The sequence below is a fragment of the Corticium candelabrum genome, chromosome 1 (genome assembly GCF_963422355.1).
Source record: "Corticium candelabrum chromosome 1, ooCorCand1.1, whole genome shotgun sequence".
Lineage (NCBI taxonomy): Eukaryota > Metazoa > Porifera > Homoscleromorpha > Homosclerophorida > Plakinidae > Corticium > Corticium candelabrum.
This window is the reverse complement of record NC_085085.1, coordinates 8,512,271-8,534,053: the sequence shown is the minus strand read 5'-3', so window position 1 is coordinate 8,534,053 and position 21,783 is coordinate 8,512,271. Positions and strand designations below refer to the sequence as shown.

The 21,783-nt window shown below is 41.4% G+C and overlaps 2 protein-coding genes across 7 annotated transcripts; both read right to left on the bottom strand.

Moving 5' to 3' along the window:
• Positions 1 to 878: 878 nt before the first annotated feature.
• On the bottom strand, positions 879 to 2,778 carry LOC134186537 (protein D3-like). The gene is made up of 4 exons (XM_062654529.1): positions 2,681 to 2,778; positions 1,557 to 1,610; positions 1,420 to 1,489; positions 879 to 1,319 (listed from the first exon to the last, which is right to left on the bottom strand). The coding sequence occupies exons 1-4, from the start codon at positions 2,738 to 2,740 to the stop codon at positions 970 to 972; spliced, it is 534 nt and encodes a 177-aa protein (XP_062510513.1). The 5' UTR covers positions 2,741 to 2,778; the 3' UTR covers positions 879 to 969.
• A 1,221-nt stretch (positions 2,779 to 3,999) lies between these two features.
• On the bottom strand, positions 4,000 to 19,483 carry LOC134185884 (proton-coupled folate transporter-like). Of its 6 annotated transcripts, none has more exons than XR_009970869.1 (5): positions 18,295 to 19,483; positions 8,502 to 8,763; positions 8,340 to 8,446; positions 7,204 to 7,343; positions 4,000 to 4,322 (listed from the first exon to the last, which is right to left on the bottom strand). XR_009970869.1 is itself a non-coding variant. In XM_062653770.1 (4 exons), exons 1-3 carry the CDS (start codon positions 19,451 to 19,453, stop codon positions 8,347 to 8,349), a joined length of 1,521 nt encoding a protein of 506 aa, XP_062509754.1. In that variant the 5' UTR covers positions 19,454 to 19,483; the 3' UTR covers positions 4,000 to 4,809; positions 8,340 to 8,346. The 6 variants fall into 6 exon arrangements, 3 of the variants coding, with proteins under 3 accessions (XP_062509754.1, XP_062509765.1, XP_062509775.1); XR_009970870.1 differs by having other exon boundaries at positions 7,208 to 7,343; XR_009970873.1 differs by lacking the exon at positions 7,204 to 7,343 and adding an exon at positions 4,664 to 4,809.
• Positions 19,484 to 21,783: the final 2,300 nt, after the last annotated feature.

Here is a 21,783-nt window from a genome sequence, read left to right as displayed (position 1 = left end):
TGGTTGTTGTAATGAGGTGACCCCAGAGCTAAACAAAACATCAATGTGGGAAAACATCAATGTGGGAAAACATCAACGGGTACATGTAGATTATTAGGCGTTTAATTGTTCGCTCTGACTTTGGATGTAGAACAAAAATTAATAGAGACGCACTAGCGTACTTATAGGTCAGTCGAGCCGCTTCCTCCGACAAACAGACGCTGTCATGGACAAGGCACGTTCTCCTTCGCAAATTCCCGTCAAGCGCCAAATTTCTGTTGAAGGTTGTTGTTGGGGAAACATACTCGTACAAATGTAAATTATAGGCGTTGCAAGGGTCTAAACACCATGTACAGTACGGACGCCCGATGGCCAAATTCTCGTTAGCAGCTACCAAACAAAGAAAGGTGGAGCCTCATGATGACATTACGTCCGTCTATTGGTCGGTAATGACACCACTTCTCGTCTATTGGTCGGAATAGCTTCATTTGCATCTCCGCTAACTAACTATATATACGGTCGACGGGTCGTACGGTCGTCGGACGACTACTATACCCTCTGCCCGGAAATCTGGGCCTCGGGTAATCAAATATCAGCCGATTACGGACAGACACATACTCAGTGCAGTTTTCAGTGTGCTGGCCAGGGAATGTGACATAATCAATGTAGTCTTGAAGAGCAGCAGTGTAGACTATTTGAAACTTATTAAATGTTACCCCAACGTCTGCAACTTCAGTTTACTAGTCCTTCCTGTAGGACAAGCCTACATTGTCACCTGTAAAACATTCAGCTATTACAAGACTGTCGTAAGGGTTGTTGCAATTACATCACTCGACACATCGGAACACAACAAAGAAATGGTATACCATGCAAGCGCAACCATTAATTCTAGCACTTCATCAACACAATAGTTGCAACATGTTACAACTAAGATTGCGAAAACCAATAGCGCAGTCAACTGTTTGCAAAAATGGCAACAAAGACTGGTTATCACTTAAATTGAGCATACAACTTGGGCACATAGTCATCCCACTCAGCTTGAAAGAAGTTTCCAGCAACAGCAGACCTCAGACCATGGTCAGCAGCAAAAGATCGAACTTTAAACTTAGGGCCACCATTTGTAGATGTATTTGTAAGCTTTGGGACCTTGAATTCCACTGCAGCAGGCTGTTTGTAGATCAAGAAGACGTAGCGGTGAAGTCCAGTACCCTGTGGTGGTCCGGCTCCGATGTACTCAGATAGTACGACTCCTTTGGCAATGTCTGTTCCAGGGATATTACCAACAATCCAATGGTGCCATTCTCTGAATTTTGGATCTTTACGACTTGGTGCATCTGGGTCTACAGTCACGTGATAATTAATATATCAATAATTAAACTAAACTGTTAGTTGCAAGGCATTTACTAGTAGTCTAGTCACTACTGGTGCCGTAGCTTCTACCTGTCATTACAATAGTGTACAAAGCTCCTGGTTCTGTCGGCCAATTGACTGTTGTCGGGGGATCTTTAGCCTGTACACGTGACAAAAGCAGCCTACAATGGTAATTCTAGATAACATTCTATCTACTGCGCCGTTACTTGCGTAGGCGTTAGAACATTGCCCTGCTGTACTTTGATGGAGCCGTAATGAATCTGACAGAGTAGACAACAGCGCTATCTATATACATAACGAAGAGGTGTCTGTCTGAGTGTCTGTCTGTCTCTGTGTCCGTCTGTTGGAGCGTTTCTCAAAAAAAGGTGAGTCCGATCTCGGCCGAATTTGGCTCACGCACGCCGAATTCATTCGAGTCAAAAGTGAGACTGTGGTCGTCTTCCTGACTTCTCCCATGACGACGCCATTTCCCCGCCGATCGCACTCGCTTCCGCTCGCGCGCGAATATCTCCGGAACGGCGCATCGTATCTCCACCGAATTTAGAATGCCCGTTCCCGACGTCGGACGGTACGCGCTGAGCGTGTCGTTTATTGCGGGCGACGCTGGGAAACGGAAGATATTTTCGCTAATATCCGGGTCTTGAAAAAATACGCCCACAGTCGTTTGCCAGTCTACGACCGTCGAAGAGCTGCCGTGTTTGATGCACCTGTTCCCCGAAACGCCAGCAACGTCTTCGAAGAGACGACGTTCAGCGGGACTGTCGAAATGGCGAGAGTCGGTACGAGTCGTGACTTCGTTAGATACGGAGCTGCCATGTTTAATCCACCTGTTCCCCGAAACGCCAGCAACGTCTTCGAAGAGACGACGTTCAGCGGGACTGTCGAAATGACGAGAGTCGGTACGAGTCGTGACTTCCTTAGATACGGGGAACGGATTATCCGGGCGAGTACTGCATGTAACTTCCAGTTCTGCTCTGATAGATTCGTCTAACTGCACGTGACTTCATTTCAAACAGCGCAATATCCGGGAGTGCTATACGATTGCAAATGTATACGCGACATTTTAATTCACTGCAATGATTCATGGCCAACATCACCTATGATACCATCAAACGCATTTTTAGATACTCTCTGCTCTAATCTATACCTATAAAGGCGACCTGTCTCTCCTCCACTTCCGTGTTGTATTAACTCTATGACAAACGTGTGTGTCAACTGCGGCGCTATGAAGTGGAAAGGAGAAGCACCTGGCATGTGTTGTCGCCTGGACGAAGCCAGGCATTGGAGCTTGTGTAGTTATACGTCTAGCCAGCTGCTGTCGTAGACCTACCTCGGCTGTGCTTGCTGGAGCAACATCTACAACATCTGGGACAGCTCCGTGCTCTTCCATTCCTCTGAGACAATCAGAAACAGAACCTACACTACATACGGGACAACGGGCCAGCCCAACCTCCAAATAATATGTCGTTACAACAGAACTGAGTGCATTCCTAGACTGCACATTTCAATTGTCTTGATCACGATCGCAAAACGACGACTACCTATACCAGGCCTATAGATACCGTTACGTAATCTAGACTACTAGGAAGTTTGCATGTTTACTTCCATGACAGCTAGGACTCGGCATTTCAGTAGACGGTCTGAAAACTCCGTTGAACGTGTTACACGAGCGCGAGGCGCCTACGGATACCGTACAATGTAGTAGTGTAGGCAAAATAGTTCGTCTCGCGTAGCCAGACCCTTCCCGCCTCACATCCTTTCGGCCGCGCCGCAGAGTCTGCACATGTGTGAGGCGGGAAGGGTCTGGCTACCCGAGACTAGTAGAATGTCTGCATCTGACTGCAGCCCTTTCTCGTTTATTGCGTACTTTGAGGTTGTAGATTACGGTTTAGGTGCTAGATCTCCAGCGGATTGAAATGGTGTATTTACAAAACATTATTCTATGAAGCTATACGTACTCTCATGTTGATGTTGTGGACTGAGATAGTTTACAATCCTTAATTAATTGAGAGCTACCTGATTTGGGGTTGGGCAGTTACTAAGACAGTTTGACCAAATCTGTCTCTGTTGTTCTAGCAATACGTACCTAGCAAAGACACAAGTCCAGACAATTCCATTTATGGGTAGGTATAATGACACCTCTAATTAGTCCTCTACTTGATAGAAATTTGATTTAGACATCTCAACATATCAGACTTGATTGTCCCACTATCTAGGCATGCTTTCAAGGGTGGAACCACTCAGAAGAATGACTGCAGTTCTAGCCTAGATGTATACACGTGCAGCAGTAGCCAAAGTTCTTTAAGTTAATAACTACAAACAGAAATCCATCTAAACATATGTACTAATTATTACTACTGCTAATCTAACATTACAATCCTATAGTTCATCTCCATTTTGTTCACGTTCAATCACTAGAGTCAATCCGATTTGTCTATTTGAAAAAGTGAAACTTCTAGCTAGCATATTAGACAATGCTAAACAGTAGACCTATCATGCAGCTTAAACAGTATGAGAATAGGCACAGCTGTGGTAATTAAGAAACACAATTGCTCCTGAATCAGAAGGAGGTTGAAATGTTTTCTTATTTGTAGAGTCATCAATGGGTTTGTGCTATGCGTAGGTACACTTGCACGCAGACAGAGTCAGTTTTGTGAGGCCAAACTATATTACGACTAAAACAGAACCAAACTGAACTAAAGGGGTACAGTTGTCTTATAGTTAACGCAGAGTACAGTCTAAACCGCAAAGATATGTTATAAATCAACAGCCAGACTAATTAACCTAAAAAGACAAACATTACAGGGTTGAGAACCAACTCAGCAATCACTGAACGCAATGTCTCAAAAGGTGCATGACAAAAATTTGAGAAGAGGACATGCTCCATATAGCGAGTCTCGATCTTGAACACATCCAGACATGATGAATTATCAGAGGAGAACAGCAGCATTCAGCAAGCCAACAGCAAGGAACTAGAACATTAATGAAACAAGCAATTCTTAATCTAAACATAATAGTGATTGATACACAGATTGAATGCATCATAATAGTGATGATACACAGATTGAATGCATCGCGTAATACAAACAACAAAACAATAAACATTGCAACGCAACACCTTGAGATTACAGCATGTTTAGACACAATTAGAAGATGAACAAACAGAAATATAAACAAAACAATCAAACAAAACTACAAACAACAAACAAACAGTTTATTGAGAAACAGACAGAGAGGCTGACAGACAGACGAAAGGCGGAGTTGTGGATATATCAGAGAGAAGCTGGGGAAAGCCTATATAAATATGACTGACTCGGGCTTTCCAGGAAGCTCGACATCCAACATCATCCCATTAGTCCTCGAGCACTTCTGAACATGGATGAATTGAGAAACCAAGGTAGAAAGTTCACAAAGCTTGCCAGCCAGTCGAAAGCTGGAAGACCAAATGCTGCAGAATTCCTAGATGATTAAAGAAAGTACTTGTCTGTCCAATACCAGAAGTGCAATACACGAGTTTAAAGAAACTGTCCAGACTGTGTGGCAAACCTGAAATGCCTGGGCGCGTTTCTTTATTCTCTACCTAATCCGGTACGTTGAGCTCACCCAAACTCCACAAACCAATCCAGTGGTACAGTAAGGTGGATTAGTTTGTGGAGTTAGGATGAGCTCAACCGAACTAAGTTGTGGAGACAAAGAAACCTGGTAGAAGTCCACAACTTCAACTGGATTAGGTTGTGGAGAATAAAGAAATGCACCCAACGTATTCCCACATTTGCTTTTCGCTAAGCAAAAAATGCTTATGTACGTTGTTTGTTTGCTTCTTGGAGCAATAGACAATTTGTATGTACCGCATTTCCTTGCGCTGTTTGGTGTCTTCAACAATAGTTTCAAACAGCACAGACAGTTCCATCAGCCAAGCCATGAAGCTTAATCAGGTTGTTATCGACCACGTCTGGTCGAACTGCTGTCAGAGCTATCTCACAAGGGAAAACATAGTTCCTACCTGGGAGATCAACCAACACTTGGTAGTCTGACAAAAGGTTTGTCTCTAGGAATGCACTGATTAGAGAAAGAACCTTGCTGTCCCTACGTTTGTACAAACCCAATCCAAGCAGTACCAGACACGCATTGAGAACATGGCAGAGAGATTGAGACTGTTGACATTGTTCAAGGTGGTTCTATTTAGTTGATGAACTCAGCCGAGTCCAGGCACCCCACACTGAGTACTTAAGTTAAGAGTTTAAGTAGAGTATTAGCTGACATTTAAGTACCTTGCGATATCTATCTAAAGTGATTGTACTAGAAACTTTGATATCCAATAAATCCTTCTATCTATCTATCTATCTATCTATCTATCATGGGTGTCAAGATATTAATTACGTCTGTCTTTTACTTTAAGAGTTTTGAAGTTGCAGCTGATATCTGTAGTGTATGTCCTGATCACGTTGTTGTACTAGACAATTTGATTTTCAACAAATATTCTATCATCTGTCTTCTAATAAGCTTTTGACCTTTGTACAGAATTGTATTTGTTGCTTGTGTTGCTACACATACATATGGTGAGCAGCAATCACACATTTCTGGATCATCAAACCTTTGGATTTAAGCCCGTGCGCGGCATGTCTGGAACATGGAAAAGACATTCAAATACGTACGGGACATTTGCCACCATAGACCAAGAGTGCAGACTGTGTCTAAAGTAGGAAGTTGTTAGCAGATTTTGCTCATTCAATAGCCTATTGTTCCAAGTCAATACTGATACTATTAGTATTAATTAAATCTTTCTCAATTACATTCAAGTTAATATTAAAATAAACCATTAACACCAATTGAACCCAAAAAATTTAGGCCTGGCTACGCGTCTGAGCTGCAATAACCAGTTAGATAATGCTTTCTTTGACTCTCACTCTGACAGCAATATTTTCTTGTACCTCTGCAGCCCACCCTGAAAATGGCAATGCCACTTTCAGCAGTCAATAAGTAAGGAATTACAAGGAGCAAAAAAATCAAATAATAAAAATGGATAGAGCTAGAGCACAGCATTAATTGGAGTAAGCAAAGAAGTCCAATTAAAATGCATTCCACCATCCAGTCTTCGAACTATTTGGCCATTATGTATAGCAAGAATTAGCGTTTGGATCAATTCTCAATTAACTCTTTCCATACACTGACTGCGCAGTAATGAGAAGTCATATTCATAAACAGTTTGCAAGTGTGTTCTTTAGTGACGTAAGTTAATCATAAATAGACACATAGAATGTGAGTCAAGTCAATTTCAATAGTTAGTACAGTATGTGAAATCCACCTAACCAAAGAGTAAAACATTGTTTCCAGTGTTTTGTTTCCATACTACTTATGCAACTCATGTGGCTAAAGACACATTAGGACTATAAACAAAAGTAGAACATGCACACTACACAATGAAGCAGCTGCTGTTCCGCAAGCTTCCAAAACTGCTCCAACTAATTTAGATTTTTAGTCCACAGTTAATTCCATCTCCAATGCACCTAGAGTTACTGTTACAAACCGAAACTAACTTGCATAGCCTACTGGTACACAAATGTGATAAAAACTAAAATAATAATTGCAAAATTTGAGTAACAAACAAACAACATGTCTAACGTACGTAATACCATAAATGCCAAAGAACCTGACCAACATCCAAACAGTGGTCACAGTTGCATGAAACACATTTCTTTTTGTGTGCACGTTGCAATGTGTATACACTGTAAGAAGGCATGCAGTCACAGCACCTACTTTGATACTAAACATGCATGCCTTCATTAAGTTGAACAATGATTTCAGCTACATGCTCACAATAGGATGTAATCACTTGCTCACAATCACACTCACCCACATTTTTAAGTTTCACAGTGTTATGGGAAAAAAGAATCATATTGGAACAGACTAACTCTTCTTGCCCGCACCTTTCTTCTCAGCGTTTTTTTCTCGCCTCTGTTCTGTACATCCCGAAGCAGAGCACCCAGTCTGATCTTTTGGCAGTAGAAAAAATAACTTTTAGCAATATCAACACAGTCACAGTTAGACACAAAATGATGCCCAGACATCAACTTAATTAATTTGGGATATTTGATACTCCCTAAGTCGTTTCTTCAATTTAAGGTTCTGTATTGCCAGAGCTGCACATATGGCTCTGTGTACTGCCTTAACTTCATACACTGGTGCTTTCATGCCTGCTGTTAACACAGTAAACTACATGGGTATCACTAGTAGAAAATACCCTCATAATTTAGTTTCATAAACGTTGTCTGCATGTTGGTTGTATTGTCTTGCTTTGTTAGCTCAATACACAACAAATCGGCAACAAAGATGAGCACTCCCATAATGGAGAAGATCGATGAGTTCAACTAACTAGAGAATACCATCTAACTGATTATTTCTGCGGTCTTAAATTACTGCAATTTGAGAAATTAGACAAAAGATCTAATTACTGCGAATTAAATTTCTGTGTTCCAACCATAATGACAATTACTGGTGCATGTACACACATCTAAATGTGTGGGAACAGTGACTTCCTGGGACTCCGAGGATAGACATAAATACATGCAAATTTTATTTGTGCACTCCATGATTTCTTCGCAGAATTCGAGAAAATATCGTGATCGCAGAAATGACCGGTTATACGGTATGGCTCAGGCCTACTTGGCATGAACCAGGAATGACAAATTTTCTATTAAACCCATTACACATGCTAGTGAAACAAAGTATGCACACAAAGGCAGAGGCAGAGAGATGCAGTCAGAGTGCCATCTGTGTTTGCCAAGAAATGTACTGTAACATGCATGCAAGTTGGAGAATATATTTACAGAGCTGAGCATAGAGCAAGGAATCCGGTCCTCTTTCCAATGTCAAATGTCTGGAATACATTTAATAGTCTAAATTAAAGTCTACAAGTTGAGCAACATGGTAGCTGCAAATGTTACATATTGTGTAAACAAAACAGTTTAACGGCCTAAAACGAGACTTACATGAAATTTACAAGTCTGTTTCATCTCCACCTTCACTCTCACTCATCAGTCTGCTGCCCTTCCTTGGATGTGTTAAAACCACATCTGCTTTCGAAAAATGAAAAACCCTGCAATTTATAGACAATTAATATGTTGCAAATATTCAGATACCAACAAACTTACGTCATCAAAACTAGAGATAAGAGAATAAGCACAGCTGTTACAAGAAAAACGATTGCTCCTGAACTTGGAAGAAAGTTAATGTTTTCCCTATTGACAGCAGCATAAAGTGGGTTGAAAACCAACTCAGAAATTACTGAGCACAGTGTCTCAAAAGACGATACAATCGAGAAGAGTGCTCCATGGTGAGTGTCTCGTACACACCCAGACATCAGACTTAGCAAAGCTGGAGGAATGGTCCCATTCAGTATGCTGACAACAGGAACTGACACAAACAATAACAAAACTATTAGTTGCAAAATATCAGCCAAGCTAATTTGTGCTGTGGCGTAAAGTAATGATATTAAAACAGATATTAATCAGTGCAACCCAACAAAACGTTGGATACAGCAACAGAAGCCACACTATGAGACCAACAACTTGTCTGAGCTTTACACAACAGACAGACAAACAAATACACAGTAACATGTTCTTCCATGTAAGGCTGGTTGTAGTCCTTGCAAACACATTGCAACAACAAGGTAATAAAGATACTGAATTGAGCTACCAGGTGCTTTACTACATTCGCTAACTGATAGCTAGACAAATTAATTAACAGACACAGACAGACAGACAGATAGACATTCACACAGACAGACAGACAGACACACAAACAGGCAGACAAACACAAACAGGCAGACAAACACAAACAGACAGACAAGACAGGTAGACTGGCAGACAGACAGACAAGACAGGCAGATAGACAGACAAATGTACAGACAAAGTCATTGCTTTCAATGTACAATTAGAAAATAATAGAAGGTGAAGCAGTTCCAGCTAAACGAGCCACTAAAAAGCCACATAAGTATCCTTGTGAAATGGACACCAGGGAATATGCCTCAAACTGCACTGCTAGTGGGCATGCAAACTTTCAAACGTTGGAACACAGTGTTCTTCAGTTTCTTCATTTATTGTCTCTCCGCTCCACATGTGACGATACAAACGACAAAGACACAACCTGGCATCACTGTCCATCTGTTAGTCATACCTAGCGTTGCAAAGATGCAACAGTAATGTATTAAAGCAGCAGAATTTCTACGTGTTTGTACAGTCAATGACTGTTTGTACAGTTACTCAATCAAGTTAGTCGCTAATTAAAATGTTTAGTGTAGCACACTTCAAACTGATAGCTTGATATTTTTAATTCATTAGAATGAAATAGTGTGGTGCAAGAAAATATATGTATTGACATACATACATGTGTTGGCAACTGTCCTATCTCAAGACGATGCTATTGTGACTATATATATATATATATATATATATATATATATATATATATGTATGTATGTATGTATGTATGTATGTTTGTTCATGATTTGCAAGTCCAACAGCGACTGTGAAGTCCAATTCTAGGAACACAGACTTTTCCGCACCATCCACATTTATTGGAAGCTACCGGATGAGGTGAGAAATTGTTGTGATGGTCACATTTTTCCATAGTATAGAGACAATCCACGCGTTATCAATATGATCAACAGGGGTCTGCAGCAGTCTTCTCCAAGCTAGAACTCCCCTTTCTGTCTCTAACCATACCGTTTCGTTGATAAAAAATATTTCATATATTGTTTGCATAGACCTACAGCTCTAAAACAGTTTGGGTTTACCCTATTTGCTTGTAATAATGCCCATACCGAAATAACGCCCATGCCCGTATATACGCCCGTATGCAACAGGTCAGAACTTTCACCCGAAAAGACGCCCATGCCAAACTATATACCCATGCCCAAGTATAAGCCCAGGATACGTATGCGCAGACAAAACAAAATGGGGTCCGCAAAACATTCGTCTTCGTCTGTGTGCGTATGATGAGCTGGTGTCAGTGTTGAGTGAAAGTGCTTACCGCTAGACTCATGTCTTCGTTGCAATTACCGACCTTGATGCTCTTGACGAGCTTCAGGTCGACCACGTGTGTATAGTGTTTAGTTTCTGCTTGTATGCTGATGCTCTTATGGATACCAGTACCTTTGATCTTGCAAATGGTTAATTGCAAGCATTGTAGTATTTCTGTCTTCAAGTACTTAGATGATGACAAACGACAACTTTTTCAACCATGTATATGCCTAGGACCAAAATAACGCCCATGCCCTAGTATTCGCCCAGAAAAAAAATTGTTCTTTCTATATGCCCAGGGCATATTACAGGCGAATACGGTATGTCATACTAGCTTCACTGCCAGTCTTTGCCTGGTTAAATGGTAAATCACACGAATTATTGATTTGCAGACACTATTTGCTACGACCACAATACACGTGCAGTTCAATCAATGTATATGTTAAATTATATTTGTTTGAGGCAAAGAGTCAAAATTCAATGGAAAGGAAGTTGCAGCAGCGGTTTGTCTAATATTCATTAGTATATATGTTATTTATGAAGTCCAACAATAGAGTAGTATAGCAAAGTGTTTCTGAATAAAGTACTTTTTGTTTTTTCTCATTTGCCAAATATATTAACTGGAGTAGAATCAACCTATATATACTTTAGAACAGGCTACATGAAACAGACATTGTGCAAAGCAATGAGATTCATGGCAAAGTAAACAGCAGAAACTGTCTATAGTAAATTTAAACAAAGTCATGAACTGGGCTTTAGAGGAATTCGGGAAATAAAAGAGTCTTCGACTTTGTGTTTTTCTGTGGCAGTTGTTACATCAATGCACTGAGACATCAGCTGTTTTACAATAATGGGGCCATTTAATTAATACACAACTGAGGAGGATCTAGATTTTTGAGGAGCATAATAGGACATGCAGCCATTTGTCACAGCGGCTCAGGCAGTGGTGGGACACTTACTTTGCCAGCTGAACAGCAAAACGATAATGGCTCTGCTTGCCAATTTTTTGGCATGGCAATACACCACATTCATTGAAAGACAGCTAGGGTCATATCTCAAAGCAACTCCCCATTGATGGCGCTTTGTTATCTAGCTGAATTTCTTCTCTAACAGTTGCTTTCCTATACCTAGTCTAATTATTACCCTCTCTGCCTCACTCTCCCATGGAGTCTGTGTGTGTCTGGTCTTCTTTGGCAGTTGCCAAGTGTGCTGTGTCTCTGCATGTCACTTTCTCTGTCTGTTGATGCCGTCTGTGACAGTGTCTATTTTGGCACATTGGAAATGCACAAAAGGGGTAACACGGGGATAAAGCTACTTTAAGATGACTTACACGCACCATAGACAAAGTGATGTGGTTGGTTCAGTGATTTAGTCTTTCACGCGCACTTGTCACAGCTGTTAAGAGGTTCGATCCTCGGTTGGATGTTCTTGTTCTTTTACATTATCATTTCTATTCATGAGCCCACCTTTTTGATTATATTTTAGTAGATTATAACAAATAAAGGGACGGTTGCATGCAGAATGTTTATCACTGTAGTAACAGCGACAGTGTTTGGAAACAATATGTCAATGAAATCAGCTAGAACAGAACATTAGGCACTTGGCAAACAAATTATAAGAATCCAATGTCATTAGCCGCACATTCTCCTTTACATCAGATCGATGTTGGACAGAATAGAGCTTTATCGCTTGAGGGTCGACCACCAAAACGGGACCCACATATCAAAACTGACATCGTACGTTTTCATTCGGTAAACACGTCTGGAAAATTTGAGTGACAATGAGCCAAGCAGCCAAGCATGAGGAAGTAATAAGCAAACAAATAAATATGACCTTGTCTTTATGTAGGGACTACTACAATGTAGTAGCTACATCGCCCAGCTTCACCCAGGTGCATTCAATTGTGAGGAATTACCAAGACAGTATCTCATCTAAAATTTTAGTTAGAGTTAGATGTTCTAAGAAATTAGCAGAGAGTCTTTCATTTACAATTAGATTCCATAGGCCGCTCGTTAGCTTTGGATAGTGACAGCTGGCTCAAGTTGACGTCAATTTAATTCTAATTTAGAAACTTGCAAGAAAGAAATAAAACGCTTCTATACTAAACCGAATATATTAGACACTTATATTAGACCAGTGTTTCCACTGGACAATCGCCAAATAGTCAAATGCTACAAATAGAAATTGCTGGTGATAAAATGGTAATGCTTCCTCGCCAATTTGGCTAGCTGTTACAGAGTACCGCGTACGCCTTCCTCTCAATCAAATCTTGCAAACACAGTCGCTACAGCTCACTTAGAAGTGAAACAGACTGGAGCTCTAAAGAATAGAATACTCTTTATGTCCTGCACATAGCGGGCACTCTTTGCAATTACGGCTTTGCTGATGATGCTGAGCATAGTAGGGCTTTTATGTCTTGGTATGAAAGCTAAGAAGGATGGCACTAAACACTTGAAGTTTTGTTTGTAGACTATCGTGCCTTTGTCCACGCATTTACCATTTACCAGTTTGAGATAGCTTGCTGTTGAACAACAAAGCGATTTCTCAATCTTTTTTCTGTTGCACGCGACCCAAAAATGGGTCAGAAACTTCGAGGCTAGTAGCTATCAAGCACGATAGATGCATGATCCACATTGTCGATGGCGTCCAGCACCTCTCCATGGCTACTTTCATGCTCCAAGTTTCAGATGCCATCACGTTAGTACAATAATGCTCTGGTTTCCATCCATTTCCGAGTCACGTGCAACAAGAAAACGATCGCTATAGTGCTTTGTCGTTCAATGGCAAGCCATTTCAAGATGGTAAATGGTAAATGTATAAATAGAGAACCTAACAGACTTGTTGTTAGCTTTCTCAAAATGTCATGTACGAGGAGAGAAACTGCCGTGCGATTTCATCTTTCTCTTTGCACTAAGAATAGAGACTGTATGTCATAGAACTCGGTGCACCCTAAGATGTTCACTTGCTCTGCTTTGTTATGACACAACTTGAAATCGTGGCATGATTTCAAGTTTGCGTGAGTGTGTCTGCACGTGTGCGGTGAATCATCAGCGAGCACCTTTAATTGTGATGTCAGCTATTGTGACATTGCCTAGAATGTCCTATTAAACAATCTATTTCTGTTGTTTTGACTATGCAAAAGCAAAAAACAGTAGTTTTCCTTGCGCGATATGCTCTTTATAGTTTGAATGTCGTGCTTAGCAAATTATCTGATCGATGTTGGACAGAATAGAACTTATCGCTAGAGGGTCGACCTCCGAAAGAGGACCCACCTATCAAAACCGACATCTTTGCATTCCTCTTCATTTGATAAGCACGTCTGGAGAATTCGAGTGACAATTAGCCAAGCATAAAAAGTAGTAGGAGTACAAACATTTAGGATCTTGTCTTTTTTCACATGGTATGGTAGTACTCTATATGTAGGGATTGCCACACTATGAAGCATTGTGGGGGCACGGTAATATTTTTGCACGCCTAGAAAACAGTAAATGAAGACTAAAATTTCTCAAAATCAACGAAATGTAATGCTTGTATGTTTGTTGTGTACTAAATCCTATTTTGTTTTGGTCATTAATCATCTAACAACCTAGAATACAGCTACTAGCCTCGGAGGCCCATGCGCTAATTTGTTCTTCTTCTTCTTTCTTCTTCTTCTGCACAGATATCTCGTTTATTACGTACAGTTGTGAAACTTGAGAAAACACTTTAGAATTACCCAAACTCTATTCTTTTGGTGAGTAAGAAACCAAAAGAAATGTTAAAAAATTTGTGTTTCTTTCAAGCAGATTTGATCCAACGACCGCCATCAACACTATTGCACAGTTCAGGCCAATCGCGAAGCAGTATTTGCGATTGCTTGTCCATGGCAACCAGAGACAATAGACCAAGTGCCAATCAAAATAGGCCAATCATTTATAAAAGAGTTTATCAACAGAACTGTGTAATTTGATCATGTTTGCCATTGTCAGGTCTAGCCTGAAATTGTTTGTGATCTATGTCGCACACAGGAGCAAAAGTGACAAGTAATTACATACACATAACAATCTATACGGGAACACAATATTTGTAACGCATATCCCATACGTGATAACATTTGGCATGACTACTAAACCAAGTTAGTTCTATTCCAACTGCCATTGCATAATCAACTGCATAGGCACTACAAAATTAGGACCCATTTTCGTGCAATGTGCGTTATGAAACCATGATATACCATCACGTCACAGTTAATCCTCTAGCTAGACCACTTGAGTAAACTACCTCTGAATCATGTTTAGCTAACTAAAGCTGTTTAAGTTTACATTTAAACAGGTCTAATTAACCCTAATGGAAACGCACTAAATCTTAAACATGCCTAGGCTTATAGGACCTCATGGAGACATGCCCTAGGTTGTGCTTATGCACTCAGGGGCGTAGCCAGCTATCTTCACGTGTTGCCTGTGAAGACTTCTCTCTGACAGGGGCGTGACCAGCTGTCTTCACCTGCTGGGCCGCGACTGTTGGATTGCAAGTGAATCAGCGACTGGTGAGCCTACATTGTAATAAGCGTCAAACACGTTCTGCAACCAGCTCTCAACCTCAAGCCAAAAAATTTTAGTTACTGCATGCTCGGAGTATAAAAATGAATATGCCTACTTAGTAGCGCTATTGATTCCGACCTTACCTAATATTTGGTTTTGCGAATCGCTGCTAAGAGAGACAAACGTCTATCGGTCAAGTCTCGCTCTGTGTACTTTGGAAGAATAACGATGAACGAGGGTCTGTCTATATGGAGCGCCATCTGCATCAACATTCAACGTAACTCATTCGGCAACATGACTCATTCGGCAACATAAACTTAATTTGCATATTGGGCAACATAGACTGTGCCATAAACAGCAAGCTGTGAACAATGAAGAGTTTGTGTGAGTGCCTGGCTAGCAGCTACGCCCTGGCACTCCTACAACTTACCAAATTACAACTTTAAGAACGCTTTCTCTGAAAAATAGTGCTCGTGTAATCTCGACATATGTTGGAGCTTGAGTGCCAGTCTAGGCGGAGTAACACAAGACGTTCCAATTTTGATTACTATCATAACTTTCAAGTGTACCTTTTTAAGGTCATAGCGAACAGAGAGTAGCATGTGCAAAGCGCCCAAGTGATTATGGTTTGATACTGCCTGTCCTTTCTCAGCCACTTGTATAAACAAGTCTAGTGACGTGCACATGACCTGCACATGGCGTTACTTAATTTGTTGTTGCTTGCAAGTACGCCAGTATACATGTGCAGCAACTGTTTGGTGTTGTTAAACCCTAGAGGTTGGTGCAATCGGAGTAGTACACCTGCATGTGCCTCGTTGTTGAGGCTAAAATCAATCGTTGGGTGTTCTGGGAACACACGCCTAGGTAAGTTCCTGCTTTGCATTGCGTTTGGAAGCACATTGCTAATTCTACAAAGTACCCGGCAAAAAGGTCAATTTCTCATCACCTAGGGGTCAGCACTGTTAGTGCTCCCTTTCATACATTTAGTAGGTTGGAAGGACTAATGATGTCTGGCTTTGGTTCATATTATCTATAGATCTTGTTTCTGTTACTATTTATACAATCCCTATATCTATCTCTATTTTCAGAAAAAAGTTCTTAAAATTCTAGTAGATGTATAGATTGCCTCAGTTATGGAGCTCTGAAGGGGCCTGGTCATCTTTTAAACGCTTAGAAAAAATAGTAAATGAAGACTAAAATTTCTCAAAATCAACAGAATGAAATTCTTGTACATTGTGTACGATTTCCTATTTTTGTTTTGGTCACTAATCATCTAACAACCTAGACAACAGTTGCTAGCCTCAGAGGTCGATTCGCCAATTTTGTTCTTCTTCTCCACAGATATCTCTGTTTGTACACTAAGTATGGCAGTGAAACTTGGGAAAACGCTTTAAAATTATCCAAACTCTATTCTTTTCAAAATAGAATGTTGAAAAAATTAGTGTTTCTTTCAATTAGATTTGATCCATCGACCGCCATCAACGCTATTGCATAGTTCAGGCCAATCACGAAGCAGTATTTGCGATTGATTGTCCATGGCAACCAGAAACAATGAATGAAGTGCCAATCAACCAGGCAAACGTTCATGAAAGAGTTTATCACCAGAATTGTGTAATTCGATCATGTTTGCCATTGTCAGGTCTAGTCTGAAATTGTTTGCGATCTACATCGCATATTTATGCAACGTGCATTACCATGGTATACCATCACGTGATCGTTAAACCTCTAAACCACTGAGTAAATTGCCTAGGTTGCTCTTTTGCACTCCTAATAACTTACCAAATTAGAATTTCAAACAATTCTTCTCTGAAAAACGAAAGAGATGTTCACGAATAGAAATTAACAAGATCTAACACACATTCCCTACATGTTACAGTACCTTTAGTGGATTGGAAGGATTCAATAATGATGTCTGGCTTTGGTTCATATCTATACTACTAAAATTAGCGGTGTTTGTATATATGTACATATGTATAAGTTTGATAGCCATCTAGACCGGATTACCCACAAGGTTAAAATTTGGGGTACAGGCGTAACTTGACATGGGTAAGAACATAGGAAGGGTGGCATCGACCTTCACCTTCACTCAGTCCTCTTTTGGAAGTGCAATGTATAACGACACTATGCTGTTCGCCTTTCAAGAACGAGACTGAATGCCCCTGATAGACTAATTTCGAAGGAAGTTCCATTACGTGAACTCAATCTCATGGCGTAGTCTTGTTTTCTCATAACTAAGAATGCAATGCTCACTTTAAAATTTCAATATAGTCATTGTTTGCTCATATGCCATTGTTACGTCACGATACTATCTACCAGTCCCATCAGACTGGATTAGCTGTAGATGATTTTACTTATCTTAAACATCAAACTATGTCCGGAGCAAAGGGATAGAGTTCTGATTGTTCAGTGCGTACGTTGGCAACGTGCTGAGTATATTTTAAAATATGCTAGGAGGACCTGCCTCCACTCGTGCAAATTTTGAAATTCGGGCCAGTGAGCTAGTTATCTATAAATCTTGTTTCACGGATGTAATCACTCTAAGATGACTTTCTCACCAACTGAGCTATGGTGCCAAACACACACACACACACAGACACAGACACACACACACACGCACGCATGCACACACGCACACACACGCATGCATGCACACATGCACACACACACACACACACACACACACACACACACACACACACACACAATGGAAAAATGTTAAGCCCTTCATGTTGTTTCACACTGACTATAAAGGTCAATTGTAAAGATGGCTCCCCTTGCCTCTAGAGACAGGGCCTCCATGCGCTACAACTCTAGAGACAGGGCCTCCATACGCTATAACTCTAGAGACAGGGCCTCCATACGCTACAACTCTAGAGACAGGGCCTCCATGCGCTACAAGGAGGCCCACGGCCAGCGCTGACAATCCACCTGAAGCTTGGCCAGAGTCATCCAGCAGCACTGACTATGGTGCAGCTTTGAGACTGGACACCAAGGCCCACACATACCCGTCTGCTGTGTTAAGTTACTGACAAGCCAGCAGTCCCATCCACCCCCAGACAATGGCCAGACGCTCATTTGTACTCACGAGTCAAGAGAAACAATTACATGTACGTTCCTTGCTTAAGGAAATTATGCCTGTGCCCATCCCGTACTTAAACCTGCGACCCAAGGGTCCTGGATGTTTCCATTCTCCAAATGCAACTCTCTAACCAATTGAGCTACAGACGCCACACACACACACACACACACACACACACACACACACACACACACACACACAGCATCACATCACAAGGTAGAACCCATACAACATAAAACAATACAACATAAAACAATACAACACATAACAGACACACAAATACTCATGACATACGACCATACCACACAATGTCATACTCACTTACCTAAAAACATTGCCCAAGTTGATGTGGCAAATGCCTCTAGTACAAATGAAGCACTCCATGTAGATGACGCCAGTAGAATGATTGTTGTGTCTCGCAAATGCAGGACTTTGTTCAAGAAAGTGAGAATCACGGTTGAACCCAAAAATCCAACCAAATAGAACAGACCTAGATAATATCCAATAACGCTTGAACTCCAGCACAATGGATATCCAAGAAAATACAAATATTGCACAGCAGGATAGCCATTATAAACAAGTACATAGATGCCATCCGTTATGATAAGCACCACAAGACACCAAGATGGCTTTAGACGATTTCTCTTCTTAAACACCTTCATTGTTTCAATAAAACCTTTAATACTGCAAAGTTTATCATCGGACAATAACTTTTCATCATCATCATCACTGTTCATAGTCTCTGTTGTTCCTTCACTCGTCACGCTTTCTGTCGTCAATTCTTCTGTTGTCGATTCTTCTGTTGCGGTGATAGACGATGAATGATCCATCAGCAAAGTAACATACAAAGCAGTAATAATGTAACATGCCAATGCAGTTCCTTCCACAGCATAAGAACCAACGTGGTCCAATATAATACCTGCCAGTAGTCTACCAATACCACCACCCACAAAAAGCATTCCGACAAAGATCCCCATTCTTGCAGTTCTGTTGACAGGATTTGTTATATCAGTCATGTACGAATACAAGGCAGCAAACAACGTTGTCATTCCTCCCGTAATACCCGCAATCGCATTCCCAATAAACAGATACGCAATGGCCAAGTTACATTTCATAATGACAAGAAACAGAAAAGCTTCAATACTGTAGCCCACTAGAGGTGCCAGTAGTAACAGTTTTCTTCCGTGTTTATCTGACCATCCTCCCATCAGAAGAGACCACACCATACCTGGAACTATTACTGTCATGTCAATGTAGAGAATCCAGTTTGAAGCATCAGACTGCGCGCGTTTCTCTAGCTCTTCATTTATGGAGTCGTTGCGCGTGCTAGAGCAAGAATGAAAAGAGCTGTTCATCGAGGTAACGTTGTTCCCATTTACCTCATAGAAGTGGTTTTCTAGGAATGTCGTTGTCCATGTCTTTTCCGACATCATAGCGAAGAAGAAGAGAAATACAACGGGTTCCCCCGAAGCAACTCGACCCATTGGAGGTCGTACCTAACACAATCGCGTGCGAGTCCGATTTCCACGTGCACTAGGCGTGCAAGCAAACTAGTGCATTGTTGGGTACACAGCTCCGCCCTCTCATCTCTATCTATATATAGCTCTACTACTGATTGGTCAAGTCTGGTACTACAGCATTGGAAGCCGTTAGTGAGAAGTATCTAGACCGGGTTTTACAACTATATGACTGCCTGTAGCCTTCTTTAGCTGGACGTTTTAGTGTAAACTAGACTGTTACTGTTTTAGAAGTTGTAACGACTCTCGTCAGAATAAAAAAATGTACCTTGTTTGTACGTACGTGTGGATGTACTGTACTAGCTCAGTGGCCCGTTCTATGTACTGCTCAGTGGCCCGTTCTCGGCAAGGACAGATTAGATTAGTAGTTGCTAGTTAATTAACTAATTTAATTAATTAACGTTGTATGCAAATCTAGGTTGTTGCATAATATCTCAATATATCATTATTAATTAAGTATATCTCGTTCTGTGTTCAAGTTCGCATGTATTTTTACTCCGTTTTTTAGAATTAGCTGCCGGACAGAATTCTCCATGAAGAATTTCGTTCAGAGCTAGATCCTGTTCAATGCTATCCTCCTCTCAGAAACCAACACTACATGAATTCCCGCGTACATACAGTCCGGTTGTTGGGCGAACTTCCAAGAATCGCTTCCCCCTAGATCTTGAAGTCACGTGCAGTTGCATACTCACCTGTCTAGATATTGCTTGATGCGTGCTGAATGACTTCGAATCTTGCTTTCCTCGCGTTTTTCGCTAGAAATCGACACTCTCCGCGTGTAGCGGTCGAAGCTGAAAACTCTTAGGTCGGATTCGATACAATGCATCAGAATTTGCAGAGAACAGCGAGCGCTTGGTGTCGAATCTTGGGGTCTTTGAGATTTCTCAACGCAACGCCTTTCTACAACTATTGGTCTATTCAGAACAGCACCTAGTGGCCCAAACGCCCCACGTATATACAAATGCAAAAGGCCTGATTACCCGGGTGCACGTCATCGACGCAAAATTAACTCAAGACACGTCAAGACTTGGGCAACTATTCCAATCCTGCGGCTAAAGCAAACACGTAAAAGGACACCTCGCATCTTCGAAATAGCGTCATACTCGTGAGTGAGTGGCGAACAGATCAGTCAAACTGTAACCGCACTCACATCCCTAAGGCGTGTTCTCGGCCTACTGCGCATGTGCAAAAGCATTATAGATAGCTAATTTTGTAGTTTCGGACAAACGTTAGATGTCTCAGCCAATGAAAAAGCAAACCCCTGGGGCCCTCTCGTCTGACGACATACGCGCCGCCCACTAGCTGCCAACATAGCCATGCTGCAGATGCAAGTTTGACCCTTGTAGCTTTACGTAGAGTGGTATGGTGGCCTCACATGACCAGAACGTAGTTGCCACTGTAGCATGGATCGTTTGTGTAAATGCCATCATGTGGGACCATCCCTAGAATTTTAGTTTTTTGTTTGTTTGTTTCGACGTCTGTGTAGGCGGGTCGACGAGCCAGTGCATCGTAGAATAATAACTAATCCGGTGTAGCAGTGTTTAGCAGCGAATTTGTTCAGTTTGGCAGATTATGTGCGCAGGTCCGTCTACCAGAGCCTCTTTTTAGACGGCTTTTGTATTCGGTAGCTTTGTGCCAGATCGCTTTTACTAGCACGTGTGGTGGCGGGGAGCACAGTGTCTCTACAAGCACCCTAGCTAGCTAGCTACAAGCATTCCTATCAAATCCCATTGTTTTGTTTGCATAAAACGCATGTTTACTCCTCGATGTATAATCACGTACCCAGGTATGTCAAATTGTTGCAGATCTTTCTAGTTCTCTCGTTGAGCTAGATCTCTTTATCACCAACGCGATAGCGTTGCTAGGTACATGTAGGGTTGATTTTGCGTTCACGTACTCCGGGGCACCTTTCTATAATCTCCACAAGCTAGCTCTACCGAATTAGCTGGAAGTATTCCAGTGGAATCGGTTAGTGTGGACTAAGAAACATGCAAGTAGACATGAGCATGCGCATTGTGATCGTAGTGAGAAATGAATCGATATTGTCCTTTGCATGTCTATGGCTGCATTTGCAGCTTCTGTGTTGGTTTCGTTGTTTGACGACACGAATCTGTTGCTACTGACTCCTCCGCTTCATTTCCGCGCGCATGCATGTACTAATTGGCCACGCCTATCTCCACAACACCTTCTCGCTGGATTAGTTTGTGGAGTTTGGGTGAGCTCAACCGGAATAGTTTGTGAAGATAAAGAAACGCGGTAGATGTCTACAAACTCAACCGGATTTGATAGGTTGTGGA